This window comes from Penaeus vannamei, chromosome 26 (assembly GCF_042767895.1).
Source record: "Penaeus vannamei isolate JL-2024 chromosome 26, ASM4276789v1, whole genome shotgun sequence".
In the NCBI taxonomy this organism is placed as follows: Eukaryota; Metazoa; Arthropoda; class Malacostraca; order Decapoda; family Penaeidae; genus Penaeus; species Penaeus vannamei.
Window position 1 is genome coordinate 5,053,787 of NC_091574.1, and position 20,000 is coordinate 5,073,786.

At 37.9% G+C, this 20,000-nt stretch overlaps 1 protein-coding gene across 3 annotated transcripts in view; it reads left to right on the forward strand.

The window, feature by feature from the left end:
• Window positions 1-20,000, forward strand: part of tamo (PUB and ZnF_RBZ domain-containing protein tamozhennic) — a 32,245-nt gene that overhangs the window by 11,217 nt on the left and 1,028 nt on the right. For all 3 annotated transcript variants that reach the window (XM_070139992.1, XM_070139991.1, XM_070139993.1), the window contains exons 2-8: window positions 6,722-7,362; window positions 7,526-7,725; window positions 9,282-9,494; window positions 11,592-11,762; window positions 12,795-13,197; window positions 17,434-17,558; window positions 17,861-20,000. The exon at window positions 17,861-20,000 is cut by the window's right edge and continues 1,028 nt beyond it. In XM_070139992.1, coding sequence (XP_069996093.1) covers window positions 6,744-7,362; window positions 7,526-7,725; window positions 9,282-9,494; window positions 11,592-11,762; window positions 12,795-13,197; window positions 17,434-17,558; window positions 17,861-18,934 — 2,805 coding nt within the window. In that variant the 5' untranslated portion in view covers window positions 6,722-6,743 and the 3' untranslated portion in view covers window positions 18,935-20,000. The remainder of the gene's footprint in view (window positions 1-6,721; window positions 7,363-7,525; window positions 7,726-9,281; window positions 9,495-11,591; window positions 11,763-12,794; window positions 13,198-17,433; window positions 17,559-17,860) is intronic.

A 20,000-nucleotide genomic window follows, 5' to 3' on the forward strand; every position in this document is an offset into this window, starting at 1 on the left:
TTGTACAGTAAATGATTGGAACAAGGCTGTGTGAAACAGGAGTATTACCAAAATGACAATGAATATCTAGTATGTCTGCATCAGAGAAGATTACAGATATTCACTGTAGACTATACAAAGGGAACACACCAGGTAGGGAGAAACAATGGTTGGAAATGGAAAGTGGGGAGATCTCTTAGCTATCGAAGTATTGTGATCAGGAGGAGGTATGGGGGTGAACAAAGAATGATGTTTGTGGTAGTGTGTGTTTAGGATCAGTTTTCATTGGTTCAGAACTTCTCTGATGGGTGCAATCCTGTTGTAAACATTTACTTTAAAAATGTCAATAGTTTCATATAGGGCATTTAGAATAAAAAGATGGATAAAGTGGACTGGGTGTATGGGTTGCTCTGGGACTTTAAGCGTGTTAAAAGTATGGAAGTGTGAGACGCTCCTTCAGCTATTCTGTGCTCATGACTCAGGTTGAGGACCAGCAGCTAGTTCGTTGTCTTATACTCTATCTTGCTCTTTGTATGTGATTCTTGATTGTCTAATAGGGGGAGGCTGTGGCACATTTGTGATTTCAGTCTTACAGTCGACTGTTTTACATGTTTAACTAGAAGCACTCAGAGTGCATACCTCCACCAAGGCAATAGAGTTGTTGATGCAGTAAAGATAATCACACTTGAAGAATTACATTAACCCACTAACGCCGATATATTTTGAAACTGAAAATGAAAGTTTCCGGGCGGCTACAAAATCGGCACACGGGGCTGACCCGGACTTGGCCCGCTGCTGACTCAGAGTGCGAGCCCCGATACAGCGTCATACTGGCGGGATGCCCGGCATTTTTTTTTTTTTTTTTTTTTTTTTTTTTTTTTTTCCGGGTTTCTCATATGTGGGACACCCGTTGTTAAGTGGGTTAAAATCACCTCTTTCTCAAGAACACTTGTGATGTCTGTGTTCCCCTATCTCACAATAATAGTGAATCCTTTAAAGAATTCCTGGATCTGGATCACCACCAAAATTTATGACATCTAAGTTAGGCTAATGCACAATTCTGGTGAAAATTTAATTAAAAATGTATTCATAACTTTGAGTTATCCTGTTGTTTTTGTAATGAATTAAATTTTTAACTACATTTTTATGCCAACCAAATGAGTATATCAGTTTTGTTGTGTTGATTCATGACTATTGTCTGAGTGCACAGCCAGGCTTAGTGTTTCAACTGCGAAAAGCACCGCTGTAATAGACCACACATGCCTCTTGCCTAAATATCACTTTACATAGTACTTCTTGTTTGAGCAACATGGAGCAGGACTTATTCCCTGTTTCACCATAGTTTGTGTTTTATGGTATGTATTTTTTTTTTTTTTTTTTTTTTTTTGCAGAAAGCACAGAAGCCGATTTACAGATTCAAAATTATTAATGCTAGTCCGACGGGCAGTCAGGTCAAATGTAGGATCTCAGTTTCAAATCAGCCATTTCTTGCTTAATTGTTTTTTGTAATAAAAAGCAAATTTTGTGATTATTAACTCTTAAATTCTTTATGTAAAATCTCTCATATAACTTCTCTTGCCTTTAAAGATATTAATAATTTCTTTAAGTGAATGACAAACAATGGTTTTAATTTGCACCCTATAAAACCTGGAGATACCTGAGGAAAATAACACTCTTGGTTGTGTAATTGCTGCCTCCCTTTAGCCTCAAGATTTCACATCAAAGTGACATGATTCAGCCCAGGTAGCCATGCTTACAGCCAGACCTGCATGTACACAAGACCAGTTGAACTTCACCTTTAGAGGGCCATAGGGGGTGCAGTCCCTTAGTATATATAGTACCATATGGAAGAAGCTCTCCCTGTGTATAGCATAATTCTTCATATATTCCTTCAGTATCCACAATAGTCGTACCATCATAGGCAGGACTGTGAGGAATAAGGGATTTTGCAGATATTGGAATAATAGGGAGGGAGAGGATTCCAGCAGTGCTAACATCATTGTAGTCCATGATGCACAGATATTGGGAACTTTTACCATTTATCAATATGTACATATATATTGTTTTTGGATATAGGTTACATGACCATCATATCAAGGAAAACTTTAGCTGTGGGCCAGGGTGACTGGATTGAAATGCCACAAGTGATTAGAGTTGGTCAGAGGGCATTTAGGAAGGGGCTCTTACATTATTTTGACTGCTAATTGAGTGCATCAAATATTTTATATCAGAGTGGACATTTTCTTAACCCATTAACGCTGGTATATTTTGAAGCCGAAAATAAAAGTTCCGGGTGGACACAGCCTGATGCTGCGTCGGAGCACGAGTCCCGATACAGTGTTACACTGGCGGGACACTTGGCAATGTTTATTTTTTCTGGTGTCTCATATGTGGGACACTTGTCGTTAGTGGGTTATCTTGGATGTGGGTAGTGTTGAGATCTCGTTGAAGGATCCACCCATCAGCGAGGGTCCACCCTCCCTAATTGTAGTTAAGGGGTGATCTCATAACTGAAGAGTGCTAAAGCAACATTTATCTGCAGCATCTCAGCTGAACTGTTAAAGGCTGGTGGTGAACCTTTAGCATAGGGTTTGCATGCTGTACTGGCTGCCATCTGGCAGTCTGGTATTCCCCCTGACCTGTTGCGGGGTATGGTCATCCTTCTCGGGAAGGGAAAAAGGGATCGATGGGACTGCAGCAATCACTGAGGCATCACATTGCTCAGTATACCAGGCAAGGTACTTGCTCAGATCCTTCTGTGATGTATCAGAGACCGCCTGCTGAAGCACCAGAGGCTGTAGCAATCCACAATAGGGCGTATCCTAGTGCTTCAAGTCAGTGTAGAATGCCATCATGAATTTAGGCGTGGGTTGCTTGCAGCTTACGTCGATCTCAATAAGGCATTTGATACAGTGCATCGGGAATCACTCTGAGAGATCCTGAGATTAAGAGGAATACCAACAAGGATTATTGGATTAATAGCAAATCTGTATTCTGGTACTGAATGTGCTGCAAAGTGTGGCGAGGGCCTGTCGAGCTTCTTTCCTGTTAGTTCAGGAGTGAGGCATGGCTGTGTCCTTGCATTAACACTTTTCAATACTTGCATGAACTGGATACTGGACAGAGCTACAAACCAAAGTCATTGTGGAGCAACTCTGGGTAATATCAAGGTTACTGACCTTGATTTTGCTGATGATGTTACTATTCTGTCTGAGTCCTTGGAAACCCTAGTGGTGGCTCTGGATGTATTTAGCAATTACGCAAAGCCCTAGGGTCTAGACGTCTCTTGGACCAAGACCAAGATCCAGGATTTTGAGGACCTGCTAGGAGAACCTGTTTGGTCAGTTTGTTCTTGCAGCGAGGACATTAAAGTCACAGGGCTTTACATTTCTTGATAGTGTAGTTCATAAGTCTGAGCTGTCAGACCAGGAAGTCAACAGGGGTCATGAACTCTCAACAAGAGTATTGGGACTTGCAACTACCTTTGCAGAAGAACCAAGCTATGTGTTTTCAAGGCCCTATCTGGTAATACCAGTTTTACTATAAGGCAGTGAAACCTGGACTTTCTCCTGTGCCTTAGAATCTCGATCTTGATGCCTTTTGTGATAAGTCCTTGCACTGGATCATGGGGTACCTGAAATAAGTTCTCTCAGAAGCCTCAGCCTCATAAATGGTGGTCATCACTTAAAGCATCTCTGGTGTTGAGTCCTCCATTCTCCTTTAATGAAACCTGATAGTAGTGTCATATATAGTCTGATTGAGAAAGCTCCCTTTTAAGCAGATTATTTGAATTCATCAAAGCTTAGAAGATTTTGAACTTCCTCTTTCATGTCCCCCATTACTATGCTTTAATTCATTTGCTTTCAGATCCTATGAAATCAAGTATCTGTTTTCAGAATTAGATGAATATGGTGGAGTAGACCCTAATGGCTCGTTTTCTTTGATTTTAAAGACTAAATGGTCAATTAGCTCCTAAATTAGCCTTATCTTATGTCTTTCAGTTTGTAAAGTGTAATTTTCAGAGTCCTGGCACCTTGTTAGTATTACCCCTATTCCCAGTTGCCCACTACAGTCTTCACCTATTGAATATAGGTCCATTTCAATTGCACCAAAAGATTTTTTAACGTTTCCTGGGCAAACATATTTCTGTACATTTGAGACCATTTCTTCCAGAGACTCAGTTTGGTTTTAGAAAGAGATTCGGCTGCAATGATGCATTGCTTATGTTGGGGCATGAAATGTAGTCTCCGTTAGATAAGAGTCATAAGTCAAGGCTGGTCTCTCTGGATTTTAGTGCTGCTTTTGACACTGTTAATCACAAAGGTTTAATTTTCAAGTTCCAGTCTGTTGGTGTTGGTGGGAAAGTTTTAAATGTTTTAACAGAATTTTTAACTGGTAGGCAGCAGTGTGTTCATGTAGCTACAATTTGGCATTTTAGAGGATCGTTAGGATTAATTTTTTTCTGAATAGCTGAGAAATATCTTGGCTGTTCTGACAACACTTCATAAGAAAATATGCAGAAAAAAAAATGCTCTGATTAATATACTAATCCTTTTGGTAATGTGTCTATGAGGCAGATGAACACAGACATCCTGTGCTATCGAAAGTTGTTGGTTTGCCCAGAAGAAAAGTGTCACTTAGTATTCTCGATATCATAGACTAGCTGGCATCGTTATCCCAGCACATATACGCATTTGGGACTCAAAGCTGTTGAAAGTAAAAGCTAGAAAGAATTGGACTGCTACCCTACAATTTTTTTCTAAACACCTTCATATCAAAAATGGAATTCAAGAGGATCCTTCCCAACCTCAACCGCTCTTGATTCTTTCACAAGAAACCTCTCTCTAACTCTCTCTTTTTCTCTCTTCTCTCCTTTTCCTGTCTCCACCTTTCCCTTCTATTCTCCTTTCTTCTCTTTTTCTCCTCTCTTCTCTTTTTCTCCTCTCTTCTCTCTCTCCTGTTTCTTCTCTTTCCTCTCTTTCCTCTCTCCTCTCACTCCTCTCTCTCTCTCTCTCTCTCTCTCTCTCTCTCTCACTCTCTCTCTCATCTCTCTCTCTCTCTCTCACTCCTCTCTCCTCTCTCTCTCTCTCTCTCTCACTCCTCTCACTCTCTCTCTCACTCTCTTCTTCTCACTCCTCTTTCTCACTCCTCTCTCACTCCTCTCTCACTCCTCTCTCACTCCTCTCTCACGCCTCTCACACTCCTCTCTCACTCCTCTCTCACTCCTCTCTCTCTCTCTCTCTCTCTCTCTCTCTCTCTCTCTCTCTCTCTCTCTCTCTCTCTCTCTCTCTCTCTCTCTCTCTCTCTCTCTCTCTCTCTCTCTCTCTCCTCCTCCCTCCCTCCCTCCCTCCCTCCCTCCCTCCCTCCCTCCCTCCCTCCCTCCCTCTCTCTCTCCTCTCTCTCTCCTCTCCCTCCCTCCCCCCTCCCTCCCTCCCTCCCTCCCTCCCTCCCTCCCTCCCTCCCTCTCTCTCTCTCCTCTCTCTCTCTCTCTCTCTCTCTCTCTCTCTCTCTCTCTCTCTCTCTCTCTCTCTCTCTCTCTCTCTCTCTCTCTCTCTCTCTCTCTCTCTCTCTCTCTCTCTCTCTCTCTCTCTCTCTCTCTCTCTCTCTCTCTCTCTCTCTCTCTCTCTCTCTCTCTCTCTCTCTCTCTCTCCTCTCTCTCTCTCTCTCTCTCTCCCTCTCTCCTCTCTCCTCTCTCCTCTCTCTCTCTCTCCTCTCTCCTCTCTTCTCCTCTCTTCTCTCCCTCTTCTCTCTTTTCTTTTCTCTCTCTCTCTTCTCTTCTTCTTTTCTTTTCTTTTCTTTTCTTTTCTTTTCTTTTCTTTTCTTTTCTTTTCTTTTCTTTTCCTCTTCTCTTCTCTTCTCTTCTCTTCTCTTCTCTTTTCTTTTCTTCTCTTCTCTTCTCTTCTCTTCTCTTCTCTTCTCTTCTCTTCTCTTCTCTTCTCTTCTCTTCCCTTCTCTTCTCTTCTCTTCTCTCTCTCCTCTCCTCTCCTCTCCTCTCCTCTCCTCTCCTCTCCTCTCCTCTCCTCTCCTCTCCTCTCCTCCTCTCCTCTTCTCTTCTCTTCTCTTCTCTTCTCTTCTCTTCTCTTCTCTCCTCTCCTCTCCTCTCCTCTCCTCTCCTCTCCTCTCCTCTTCTCTTCTCTCCACTCCTCTCTCACTCCTCTCTCACTCCTCTCTTATCTCCTCTCCTCTCCTCAAGTTATTTTGAACACTTATTAGGCTAGTACCAAGGTCATCAGTAGGTTATCAGGAAAGAATTCACATAGTAACAAAATCATGATATTCCTGTTTAACCACAGGCTAATGGATGATGGATATCTGTACGATAAAATGAATTCACTCAGCTTTTATTTTTTTATGTTGGTTTCCCTTATACTGATGGATTATTAACCTGAGTAGCGTAATTTATTAAGAACTCACTTTTTTCAAGGTTAGAATGCAAAAATGAAAATAGTTAAGGAGTGCATGTTAAGACTTTAATTAATGAGGTATAGAATAAAAAAATGATTTTACTCCAGAAAGGAAAAAAGTCCCCCTCTAACCCCAGGAGTTTTCTGGGCAAATTTTATATATTGCAACACATTGTCACCAATATGACACCTGAGATTGGTCATGACTGACTGTATTTGGACTATTTCCAAGTCACCAGTAAATTTGAACTGGTAGATAATTTACATTATAAAAGTAAGATTAGTATAGTTGCTTGTTTTATATTTAGAGTAATTAACAGTGTCTGTTATAATTGCAGATGCTGTTGAGTGTGTGACCACATGACGATGTACCACATGGCCATGCCTCCCCACATGGGGGGTCCCCATCCCCCTACTGTACACTCCCCCTTGTTCCCCTCCCCAATCCTACCCCCTCCAATGGCACACAATTATGCTATGCACACTTTCCCACAAACCCACATAATTCACCCACCCCATTCGGCACAGCAGCCTCATACAGCACATTCGACTTCAGCAGCAGCAGCAGTTGCTGCTGCCAACATATCGGTACCAATAGGTTCTGGGAATTCCGCTATGCTGACCCATCCTTCTCCCATGCTCTCGCAACCCTCTCCTATATACCCCTCCCAGACTTCTGTGTATGTCAACCCTTACCTCAACCCTCCTTTGGCCCATTCACATACCCACTCACATCCTCCCCATCAGCACCCATCTAGCATGGGATATGGCATGCCTACACCCATGCAGGGAGGACCACCTCCACCAGGAATGCTTCCCCCACAGCAACCCTCGAACCAGGCTGTCAGCTCTGCAATCTCCACTGGGCCTGTCATGTCAGTGGATGAGGAACTCATGGAAGAGATGAACACTTTACATCTGGGTTACATTGAGACCGAGGACTCCCCACACAAGCTTGAGCAACGGGAGAAGTTGGAAAGTGAGTTCTCTTCTGAAAGACTAGCTAATTAGCCATATTATATTGTTAAAATTGTTTCTATGAAAAATTTGTATGCCTTGAATTTTATGTTTTTATTCATGGCTTGAATTAGGTACATTCCTTTATGATTACAATTTCAGAAATTTTATTCTCAAAATTTCAGGAGTAATAATGGAGTACTTAGCAATCACACCCCATTCTCATAAGTTCATGTTTCACCAAATATCTGATGTTCTGGAGAGAAGTATCAACAGCATTAATGACTTCAGTGCATATAATGCTGCCTGCGCATTTGATGCCCTGGCCCAGTATGCAGCAAATCTGATAGCCCAGCCATGGAGAAAGGAATTTCGGGAACTGAAGGTGGGTTTTTCTGTCCTCACAACTAGCACTAGTTAAATTATAACATTTGATTTGTTTTATGAACTAAATGTATCCTTTCGTTATAAGGACAAATTTTGACCAACTCATAGCATTGTTAGGTAACAATTATATTTTAGACACTAGTCATGTTTCTGAAAAGTAAAATTTGAAACAGGTCTTTGTGGAGATGTAGATTTTGGCACATGATTTAACTAGAAGGCAGAAGTTGTATATTTTTAATATTCAGAATTTAAAATTATTTGCTCATTCCAGTTCCTTAATTTATTTTTAGACATATTTCACAAAATATTTCCTCATAAATCACAGTGATATAATTTTTTTCTGATATAGGTTTAAAAGTGTTCCTTGAACATTCACAAACTCATATCTATGTGCAATGTCATTATCAAATGCTGTATGCGATGTACCTTTGCAAGTGTTTAGCGGGACTCAGGTTGATTGCAAGAGAACTAGCCACAGCTGGGTTTTAATACTCATTTGGTAGTTTCCTCATCCATGTACCTATACCATAAGCTAGCTTACTCAATTTGACCCCCAACTCCATCTTGGACGGACCCCTTAAAGAAGTGCTAAATTCATGAGTATACTTGCAAACAGTTTCCATGTTTTATGCTTTTGAAGATTTTATGCTGTGAATTGATTCATTTTCACCTTGAGCATTAATTTTTAGATTTGCATTGTGGATTACAATTTTTTTGTTACCTTTTGTTTTAAGAATTTGGCATGTAATGCTAAACATAAAAAATAGTATATGATAGGTTGTGATTTTTTTTTTTATGTAGTTTTGCAACATCATGATTTTGATAAAAATTGTTTTTATTGATTGAAATTTTTGATATGCATCAATGAATATATTACCCATTTAAGTGTTTGTATAAATTAGTCTAGGATACACTACAGTATCTTTGCCTGTACTTCTCATGGGATTTGCATATGTAAGAAAATGTTGCACTTTCTTTTCTCAAAGTGTGTGAACAGATAAAAGGAGATGGGAAAACTATAAAAAAAGCACTGTCATTTTGAAATACATCGCTATTTTTCATATATCAGATCTAAAAAACAACTAAAAAAGAGTGAGTTTTAAGTTATGACCTTAACCAACATTTACAATAATACAATAGTTCAAAAACTGATTATTCACTTCTCAAAAATGGTTAGCTGTGAGACCCTAACAGCTAAGAATAAAAGGACGGTATAGAAATTGCTGCTCTCGGTAAAATGTAACAAAACTGAAAAGTCACTTTAAAAGAAGAACTTATTAAAGAAATGTGTTTATTTATTATGAATTGTCAATTTTTTTCCAATTCTCATTTTATGTATGTCTCACTTGTTATACACATTTTCAATGATTGAACATTGGTAAATGGCTGGAAACCATCCTGTAACCAATTTTGCTTGGTTGTTAACATTATTTGTGTATCAAAATGAAAATGATTATCTCAGAATTATGAATGGAAGCATCATAGGTTTAAGAGTAACACGAGACTACCTGAATATGTAGGAAGTGCCTTTATTGTCAACCTTTATTCCCACAGCTCTATAGTGGCTTTTGGGTTCATCAAGTTGCACGTCACTTAGCTGGGGCTGAGACAGTCCTGGCCCTCATGGGCTATGTTCCCCGCAGCAGCACCTCCACAGGGTCCTCTGAGGGTGCCGATCCTGCCTGCCTTGTTCTGGAAGGTGTTCTTGACCCTGACCTGATTTCAAGGCTCTCCCTAGATTGTTTGATTGCTTACTGTGAATGTCAGGTATAGTAGTAATTTCTCTAGTTGGAATTTTGTTTTATTTATGTGGCACACTACTAGTACTTCTGTTACTGTCATAATAGTATTATCATCATCCACCTTGTGTTTTCTGAAACCATAATTCAATATTATTGTTATCATTAATATTATTTGTTATTATTATTATTATTGTTATTGTTACTGTTGTTTTTGTTGTTGTCATTGTTATTATTATTATTATTATTATTATTATTATTATTATTATTATTTTGATTACCTCTGCCATGAAGATTATGTTTTTGGTAGTGTTTGTTGATTGGCTAGTTATTTTGTTAGTTTGTTTGTTTGTTCATTGGTTAAGAGGAAAACTCAAAAAGTTGAGAACAGATTTTTATGAATTTTTTACCAGAGGTGTGTCAGCCCAACTTAGATGCCATTAGATTTTGGCGGTGACTTAGATCCAGATCCAGGAGTTTTTTGAAAGATTGAACAGTTAACCCTACATACAGGGTTAACCATTATTTTTATCATCACCAGTATATTTGAGAAAGGAGATTTTAATGTAATTCTTCGTGTAAATATTTTTATTACATCAGTAACCCCATTGCCTTGGAGAAGGTATGGACTTTCTGTGTGCTTCTAGTTATTATTGTTATTATTATTATTATTATTATTATTATCATTGTTATTATTATTATTTCCATTTTATACTATTGATATTGTTATTGTTGTTATTGTTGTTGTTATTTTTATTATTATTATTAATGTTATTGTTAGTAGTAGAAGTAGTAGTAGTAGTAATGATAGCAACAGCAACATTTATACTGTTGTTCTTCTTCTTCTTATTATTATTATTCATTGATATTATTTTTGTTATTATTGTGATGAAGATGATGTTATTAACCCATTGTATTTGTATGCTTCACTGCCATCATGTGGCCTGAAGGACGAGCATTAGGCTTACATGAGTGGAGACTCTCATGTGCATTGACAAGACTACATGCCTCCCCTTTGCAATTTTATATTATCTTTTTCTGCATAAACATTTTTTTTTCTCTCTCCTCTCTCCATTTCCAAATGTCGATATTTGTCATTTAATTTGCTCTATCCAGATGGTAATAGACTATTTTCCTTGCACAGACTCCATACCATCTTTCTAGGTATTCCATAACTCAGTGTAATAAGAATAACTAGGTAACATTTTGTTATTTCTGTAATACAACCTGTGCCGCTGGTCATGGTGACCAGGAATAGGATATTGAGCATGGAAATAGCATCCTCCATGGAGCTGGTGCTCATCCAGTGTTGGCTCCCGGATATTACATTCTGCACTCATTTATCGAAAGATATAATGGAAAAAACCCTCCCTAAATGTCAAAGAAGTATTATCACCCTCCAAGGGTTCTGTGCACTCATTGTGAATCTTTCCCTTCGTCTGAAATGCTTGTGACGGTGTGTTTGCATCACCCTGGTCCTCTGCCAAATTTTCCCATGACAATATCTTCACCACCTGACCCTCAAGCCAAATTTTTTCATGACATGTTGGTTATGTTATCCGGAGTGTAGGGGCTAATACCATCATCATTATCATTATAAGTGCTAGTGTTATTATTATTATTATTATTATTATTATTATTATTATTATTATTATTATCATTATCATTATTATCATTGTTGTTAATTTTGTTTAAATCTTTATCATTTTCATTATCATTGTCATTGTCATTGTTATTGTTATTAGTAGTAGTAGTATTAGTAGTGATTGTAGTAGACTAGTAGTAATGAATTCTTTGTTAATGTTATTATTATTTTTATTATTATTATCATCATTATTATTATTATTAGCTGCTGTTATTAACATTATTATAATTATCCTTTTTGTTATGTTATTCTTATGATCCAGATATTATTTTTATCATCATTATCATTAGTAGTATTAGTAATGTTATTTTTGTTATGACAGTAATGTTATTTTTGTTATGACTGTTATTTTTTATTTCTCCTCATATATTTATATATATATAAATTATCAGTATTATTTTTAATCATTTTTGGAAGTGTGTCAGTAGGACAGTTTGATTCATGGTGAATAACAGATGAAAATCTTCCTCTGATTTATAGGTACTGAAGAAGATCAGTGAAGGAGTGCGTGAATTTGGTCTGACGTGGAGGCAAATCCTGCAGTTCCGGCAATTGCATGTTGGAGGTGTTGATGTCACTGTTAGGCACCTCCTCTTTACTCTGAGGCAGCGGTTACAACCACAAATTCAGAATGAAACCAGTCATAGACAGGTAATAAAGTGACCATTGATTCTATTCTTAAATAGTGTCAGAGAGAAAGGAGAATAATTTTATTGGTGAAGAAAAGTTAACAGGGTTTAATTTTTCAAATGTCCCCATTAGGCTACTTAATTTGACTATTCTGAGTACACAGCATGTAAGGGAACTTTCACACCAAGGTGGCACATCACATGAAGCAAGTGACAGGTAGCAAGTGGCAAGTGACATGTGGCATAGTGATTTCAGACCAAGGTTACAAATTATGTCACTCGGTTCACAAGATGGCATTATAGAAGGTTGATGATATTATTGCTGTCCTAAGAAGTCTTTTGACAATTATTTATCTGTTACTTGGATGAATAAAGTGGAGGACTTTGGGGCAGAATGTGATGCAAACTTGATGCAATACCCTGAAAATACTATTTTTTCTCACAAACGAAATGTTTTGATAACTCTATTATGGAAAGTAATGTTGTTATCATTAGAGGTGATGTTATATTATACAATCAATTTGCATTTCACCACAGTTTGTAAAAATATTATGTTGATTGTTTCATTGTCTGGAAGAGGCATAGTTGTGCTAGAAAACAGGCACACATCACTTTGTTTCCTCATGCACAACTGCATGTGGTTACCCTCTCAACCAATGCCTCACTTACTGGGTAAGCGAATCAGTGTTTTCAAATGAGTATGGTGGAATATCTCTAGACTATTCAAAACTACTCTGTGTATGCCATACCTTCAAAAGTGTTCCTTTTTATATATTGTTTTTTATTTTAATATTTTTATATTATCTTGACTAATAATGACTTTGGAAGTAAACACTCCATCAAAATTTGACAACATAGTCCAAGGTAGACTGAAAAATAATGGGTAATTTGAAGCTTGGTGTTGCATGCAGGTTACATGTGGTTGCATGTCACCTTGGTGTGAAAGTAGCCTAACAGATATGTGACTGGAGTTAGTGTAGCTCCAAATTTTTTTTTAATGCTGTTGAGGGATTATTTCAGACATGTAAAATGTTTATATCTGTTAATTTCTCAGACTCCGTCTTCAACTGGGCCACCCCTCCCAATTCGTCAGGGATCAACAGGAACAACTTCCAGCACGCCAGCTTCACTTGCAGCCACACAGCAGCCCCCATCCTCAGTTCACACAACCCAGGACAAATCCACTGGAGACCAGCGCATTTCCCTGGAGCAGGCACGTTCGGGCCAAGTTGGGATGGGTGCCAGCAGCAACAGCACAGTGGGAGACCAGCGAGGAGGATATCACCACCATCACCATCACTTCCACCACCTTCATCACCACCCTACCAATCAAGCTCCTCAGCACTCAGCCTCCACAGCAGTCTCCAGCCACAACTCCTTGTCAGCCTCACAGTCACCTGGCCCTCAGCCCGCCCCACCTCTCTCTTGCTCTCGCAGTGCTGATACACCTGATACTGGTATGTGTTTGTTTTGATATTAAGCATCCTTGTAGTGCTAGTCTTTTTGTACCGTTTTATCATATTCTGCTTGAAAAGGCTGGATATGCATTTGTGTAAATTTTCTACATTTGTTAGTCTCTATTTTTTGAGCAGACTAACCTTATGTTTGTGACCCTTTATAATAATTTCAATAACATACTCTGTGCAGTGATTGGCCATGTGTTGGGGATTGCATGCAGTGAGCTCCGTCAGTTGCTTAGTAAGAGATAAGAACCCTAGGGAACTTAAAAACTTGGTGTCTACACTCTTGGCTAAGGCATGAATTATATTTTAGGAAAAGAAGCTAAGGCTTTAAGGCTACTTTAAAAAGACTGTTTCTCCATGCCAAGAGCAGCCTGGAACAAGCAACAGAACAATTATTCAGTGCACCAACATAGAGTAGGCTGAACCGAACAGAATGTTATCAGTTATTTAGTATGAGTGACAAGTACAAGTGACTTAATGAAATAATTTATTTTTAAATGGCCTCGGGTGTATTTAGCAGCTGAAATAAGTTAGTTGCATTTCTGAATGGCTGTGGAACAAGAGAGCTTGAAGTTATTAGGCCTGTGTTCAGTTTGTTATTGTAAAGCATGCACATGTGGACACACTTAAAATCCTCCATAATTTTTGTAAAAAGTGATTTATCTCTCTCACTAGCAACTTGAACATCTTCATGGGAGTTCTTTGCTTCTTTATGACTGTGGCTGAAAGTTGGGACATAGATTTGAAAAATCTTTAGGCTGTACCATTTGTTCAATTTTAACCTTCTGGACCCAGTTGCATCACGGAAATCATAGAGGTGAAAGTCCGGGCAATAGGGTTACAAAAGTGGTCAACATTCCAGGCATACAGCGTGTAGGCCGGATACACACGAACACCCATGAGTGGTGACAAGACTCTATGCCTCCCCTTTGCAAAGTTATTTTGTGTAAACTTTTTTAGCTTTATCGCATTTTCCAAAGTCCATAATTTGTCTTTTGATTTGCTTTATCCAGATGGTAAAAGCTTATTTTCCTTGCAGAGTCTCTGTATCATCTCTCTATGTAGTAAATAACTAAGTGCAAGAAGGAAAAAAATATGGAACATTTGGTCATTTGTGTCATATATCTCATTTTTATGTAATTTTCAATTTTATGTAATATAACCTGTGCCACCAATCATAGCGGCCTGAAATATGGTGTGCATCATGGAAATGGCGTCCTCCATGGAGTTGGTGCTCTTCCAGTCACTGCTTACACACATTACATTCCACATTCGTTTATTGATGAGACAATACTTAATTCACTACCATGTCTGCGCATTTTCACTAGGTTTCCGAAGATATATCCATAATTTGAATCAGATAAAAACTCTAGGGCAAGGAAAAGCTGTTGCTTGAAAAGAAAGAAAAATCGAAAAACAAGCAAACAAAAAGTTGGATATTTGAAGTTCATTTTTTATATTTCCAAATTTATGGATCTTTACCATTTCTTACTGTAGAAACTACTATTATTTCTCTTTAAAACGCACTTTATTAGGTAAAGATATGATCCTTAGTCTCCCAGTTTTAGAAACAAACAAACAAATGACTCCCGTGAAAGGAGGCAAATCCAGACCCAATACAACATGACCGTTATATAAAATTGGTTGTTTCATGTTTTATGCCTCTTTTATTAATGTTTTCTTGTGTATACGCAAGTAAATTATTGTAAAGGTACATGTTTGTGCATATGTATATGTGTATTTGCACATATACCCATTGGGTACATAATTATTTATTTTATTTATTTATTTTCTTTTTATTCTAGTCTGCTCTTCTTCCGCTGTGTCTAACCACATGATTCTGCCTCGAAACAAGCGATAAATGTTTAGTCACAAGGGGAGTAATTGTTATGGAGGGATAATGAATTGTTTCTTGTTTGTTATAAATAACCATTCAGAAAAAGTTGATATATCAAAAATATATACAAATTGCTTATGTTCGTTTATCATGGACACTTCATATTGAGATGTAACAATAGGTATCAGATATTTGTAGGCTGATTTTAGGAGTTTGCTTGAATATATTATATCATACTCTTTCTTTACATTTATTATTATTATTTTTTTTTTGTAACATGGATTTATATTGACATAATGTTGTTTAATTAATTATTTAATTTCAAATGAAAGCACATACCTAAAATTATTGCAATCAGAAAAGTCTAAAGCAGTGGCGACTCTTGGAACTCTGTCGCATGGGTCCCTCCGAGACAGCCATTGACGAGGGCAACTACCCAGCCTGTGTAAATAACTATTCATTGTGAGCTTATTTTTTAGAGATTCAGACTTATAACCGCTCATATATTATCATCAAGCCCTAAACATACTTGTATGATACATTAAAATTGAATCATATCGACTTTATTTTATTGGAAAGAAATTTGAAAAGTTGCGTAATTATTATTTTTTCTTCATTTTTCATATCATAAATCTTTCACTTTGGGAAAAATCTGTTATGATAAGACACTTTTATCTTCCTGTGATCCAGATCAATAGGTAATATCATAGTACCATGCATCATATTCGCTCCTGTAAAGCGAGAGTGCTGAAGGGTGAAAATCGCTGACACAGCAGCAGTGGGACTCAGGTTTCTGGCTTCGCACGTTGCCTAAATTTTTAATTGCTGGAGTTTATATTCATGTGGTTAATTCTGCTCTCATATACAAATTTTAAAGTGACCATAACTCATTTTCGACCACTCTGACCCAAAATCCCCCCACCACCAGGGACGGTCCTTTTAACTATGGCTTTGTGATTATCAAAGCTAACTTTGATTAAGATATAAAAAAAATAGCAGATTATTACTACTGAACATTGATCTCTAATATTAACCCAGTATTGACGGGTGTCCCATATATGAGACACCCGGAAAAAAAAAATTGCCGGGAGTCCCACCAGTGCTGTATACATGTGCTTTATCGGGGCTGGCACTCTGACGCAGCAGCGGGCCGCGGTGGGCATTACTGAAGACCATATCTGTGTGAACTCCTCACCACACCCTCACATATAATTGTTTTTATATGTAGAGATGATGTACACATATAACTTAACAATATTTTATGGGGTCTCTGTGTACCCACTGGCCATGCCTTGAATTATTAAAAAAAGAGATTTTTATCTGCAAAGGTAAACAATATTTTTTTCCTTTCCAAAGATGTAGATCAGTCCTATTACTTGAGAATGATTCAAACTGTTGACTTTCTCTATATTTCATCCTTTAGGGGATAGAAAAAAAGATTCTTAAAAGTAAACCATCTCCCAAACCTATTAAATTATCATTGTATCAAGGAACTGTATTATCTCGGTTACTGTTCTCATTAGTAGGTAGGTTATAGAGAATTGTTGTGAATGGTTGGTACTGAGCCCTTGAATGATAGTAGTTGTTTTTAAGTTCTCATAGTATCAAACTGCAGGATCTGACAAATGCTTTAATTGGTTATCATGGCATTTTCTGTTAGTCAGTTGATTTTCTCAATTTTTATTTTATTTTACCACTTTTAATGCTCTTAATCCCTTGCAGACAGATGCAATGTATGTACATACCATGGCATGAATGGATTACCTGATGGCATGTACACCTATGCCTTGGGTGTTGAGCTTGCTCTAAGTTGTGCATACTAAGCGGTTATTTGCTTGTTTGGCCATTGTTATATCCCTTTAAATGTTTGCTCAAAATTTCTTATTAGCCTCATTCACAGGGAAATCTTATATGTTGTAGTCAAAATCATAGAGGTTAGGGAATTTAGATATTTCTTGTGCTTCTAAGTTTTCCCTTAATTGGCTGACTACATAAGGCATCCAGTGTAGCATGTGATACTCTTTTCCAAAGCTTGAAGTTAGATTTAATTGCTTTGCTGGTAACCCACTTATGATAGGGTCTCCCAGATTCTTATCAATGTATAGACACAGTCAGCTGCTTGTAGGAAAAAATTGAAACACAGGGAACATATATTTACCTCACTCTCTATGTTCTTGACAGTTGCATAAAGGACTATTTAGGTAATGAGGTGAAAAATAGGCTTTAAGCAAGGACCAAACAAGTATACAGCTGTTTAGTGTACACAATGTAGAGCAGGCTCAACTCTTCATGATGTGATAAGGCACTAATTGTTGGTAGGTGAATATTCAAAACTTCATTTTATTAGGAAGAATCCTGTGTACAGATGCCTAAAAACTGTTATTGATTTACAGCAAAAAGCATAAGCAGCTTGGGATTGGGGGCACCTGCTGGCCAGGTGCCTACTGCTAAACTTATCGACCTTGACTCCACACATGAAGCCTTACCTTCCCCAAGGGCATCTCAGCTCTTACCAAAGGTAGGTTGAGTGCCTGTATATTTGATGGCAAATTTAGGATTTGCAATTTTTAATAGTTTTTTAAGGTTTTATCCTGCCTATTACTTTTCTCCGCATTGAAGGTGATGGTGCCATTGCCTTTTTAATTCTTCTAAAATTGCTGGAATGAATTTCAAGAAATGAATACATAAAACTACATTATAACATTCTTAGACAACTATTATCTTAATTTTGTCCTTTTGGTCTAGACTTCTTGTTTCCCTTACCCTTTGGGGGTTTTACACTTGAATTGGGGGTTTTACACTTGAATCTATTTTTTTAAGGTACTTCCTCACAAAAGGAGTTCCAAGTCAACAGTAGCTGGCAGCCGCATTCTACCTCCTTTAGAAAATTCCGAGCCCTGCCCACCTGCTCCACCTCCACCAGAGGTGTTTCAGCCTGGCACCATAGATGAACATCTAGAAGCCACTTTGTCCATTGTGAAAGACCCCAATAGAAACTCGGCTAGTCTTACCACCCCTAATGATCAGGGAGCAAGTTCCTGGGAGAACTGGGACTTTGTGTTTCGGGGCTTGGAGAAGAGAGGCTACAACAAAGACATTGGTGACCGGGGAGACATTCTCCACCAGATGACCAGGCAGAATTTGTATTCAGAAACAACACAAGGCAAGAATAATAATCTGAATAACAAGAAGGATATCACAAAAAACAAGCCTCTGTCCATCAACCAAGCATTGCAGGCAATGGCACTTAATGAGACCCGTGAAAGAGTGGAAAGACCCTCCAGTTCAAGCAAAAGTTCCCATTCCTTATCTCACAGTGGTGGCCCTGATGTCTTCCCCAACCTTACCAAGAGGAACAGTTTGTACGATAACATCTCTGCTGGCTTTGAGACAGCACCTCAGGACAGCGATGACTGTGAAGAAAGAAAGCTAGTTTTAAAGAAAACAAATAACATTATGAGAACAGAAAATAAATTAGACCTGAGTAATAAGAACAATATGAGTACTTCTTCATCTCCAAGAAGTATGAGCATGAGCAGTAAGGGATCACACTCCAGACAAGAACTCCCTTCAGAAACTTCTCGCTCTACCACAACTGCACTTACACTCCAGCAAGCCAGTATCACCACCAGCACTCCCCAGTCGAGAGAAGCACTACCTTCCAAGGAAAGCTTTGTCCTCTCCCCATGGGCATGCTCTGCCTGTACGTTCCTAAATGACAGGGACCGCAATGTTTGTGACATGTGTGGAAAATCTCGCATGCCTGGTCCAGAAGTGAAGCCTCTCATTTCAGGGGGGCGACAGTGTCCACAGTGCACTTTCATAAATGAGAGAGATGCTCAGGATTGTTCTGTATGTGGAGAGCACCTGGAGGGGTCTTCCACATACATCTAAGAAAAATTAAAGTGACAGAGAAAGTGAGCCAAAGTATTCATTGTTAGTTTTCCAGCATTGTTCAAATCTGGATTTGCCAAATGACCACAAGTATTGACAAGAGATTTGTCACCTTTTTTTTTCTTTTTCATGCTTCATATAAAAGAAATTACCATTATCTGCATATTCACACTATTGTGCATTGTCATATATTGATTTTATTGAATTTTATTTGTGTTGATGATTTTATCATAGTAAATATTTTCATTTATTTTTCATAGTTGAAAATTGTAACTAATGTTTTATATGATATGAGGTATGCGCCATATCTGAAAAATTTAGAATTAGCATTGTTACTACAGTCTGTGAAGTAGTAAAGGAAAATGCCATAGAATACCTCGTATAGATTGTATATTTTCAAAGTAGATGCCAAGGTTAGACAAATTTCATTATTCAGATGTCAGACAGATTAAAAACTATACAGCCTATGAGAGGTGAGTATAAATTTTATGAAAGTTTAGTATACCTCCTCTGCTGTTAAACAAAAATAAATTTCACTGTCCATCAGGCTAGTTTCTTCTTTTTTTTTAAGGGAGGAGATGCTCTTCAGGAATTATTTACCCCACTTTAGTTTTTACATTTACTTAAAGAATATATATTATTCAACTGTTATAAAGCCTATGTATTTAACAGCAGTATACCACATCATATTTTGGATATACTTGGTGGTGTACAAAAGTAATAATGAGATTGATAAAGTAATAATTGCAGCTGTAATGCCATCTATCACTTCTGCGCATGTAAGACTTTCCTAGTATTGCTTGCAGTATGTCATTACAAATGGTATTTTTTGAATGTGTTGATATGCAGTTTACTTCCATTTGTCTCATTTTCATGAGTCAGTTTCTTTGTCCTTTTTTCATGAGCTTGTTTCATCAGGACTTTCTTTAAAGATGTAAAAAGTCAAGAGGTGGGCAACCCAAGTGTCAGAGAGAGAAAGGGAGACAGATGAACAGACATATCAGCCTTGCATAACATTTTATTTTTATTTTTATTTTTCAGAATTCATATGCATTAGAGCACAGAT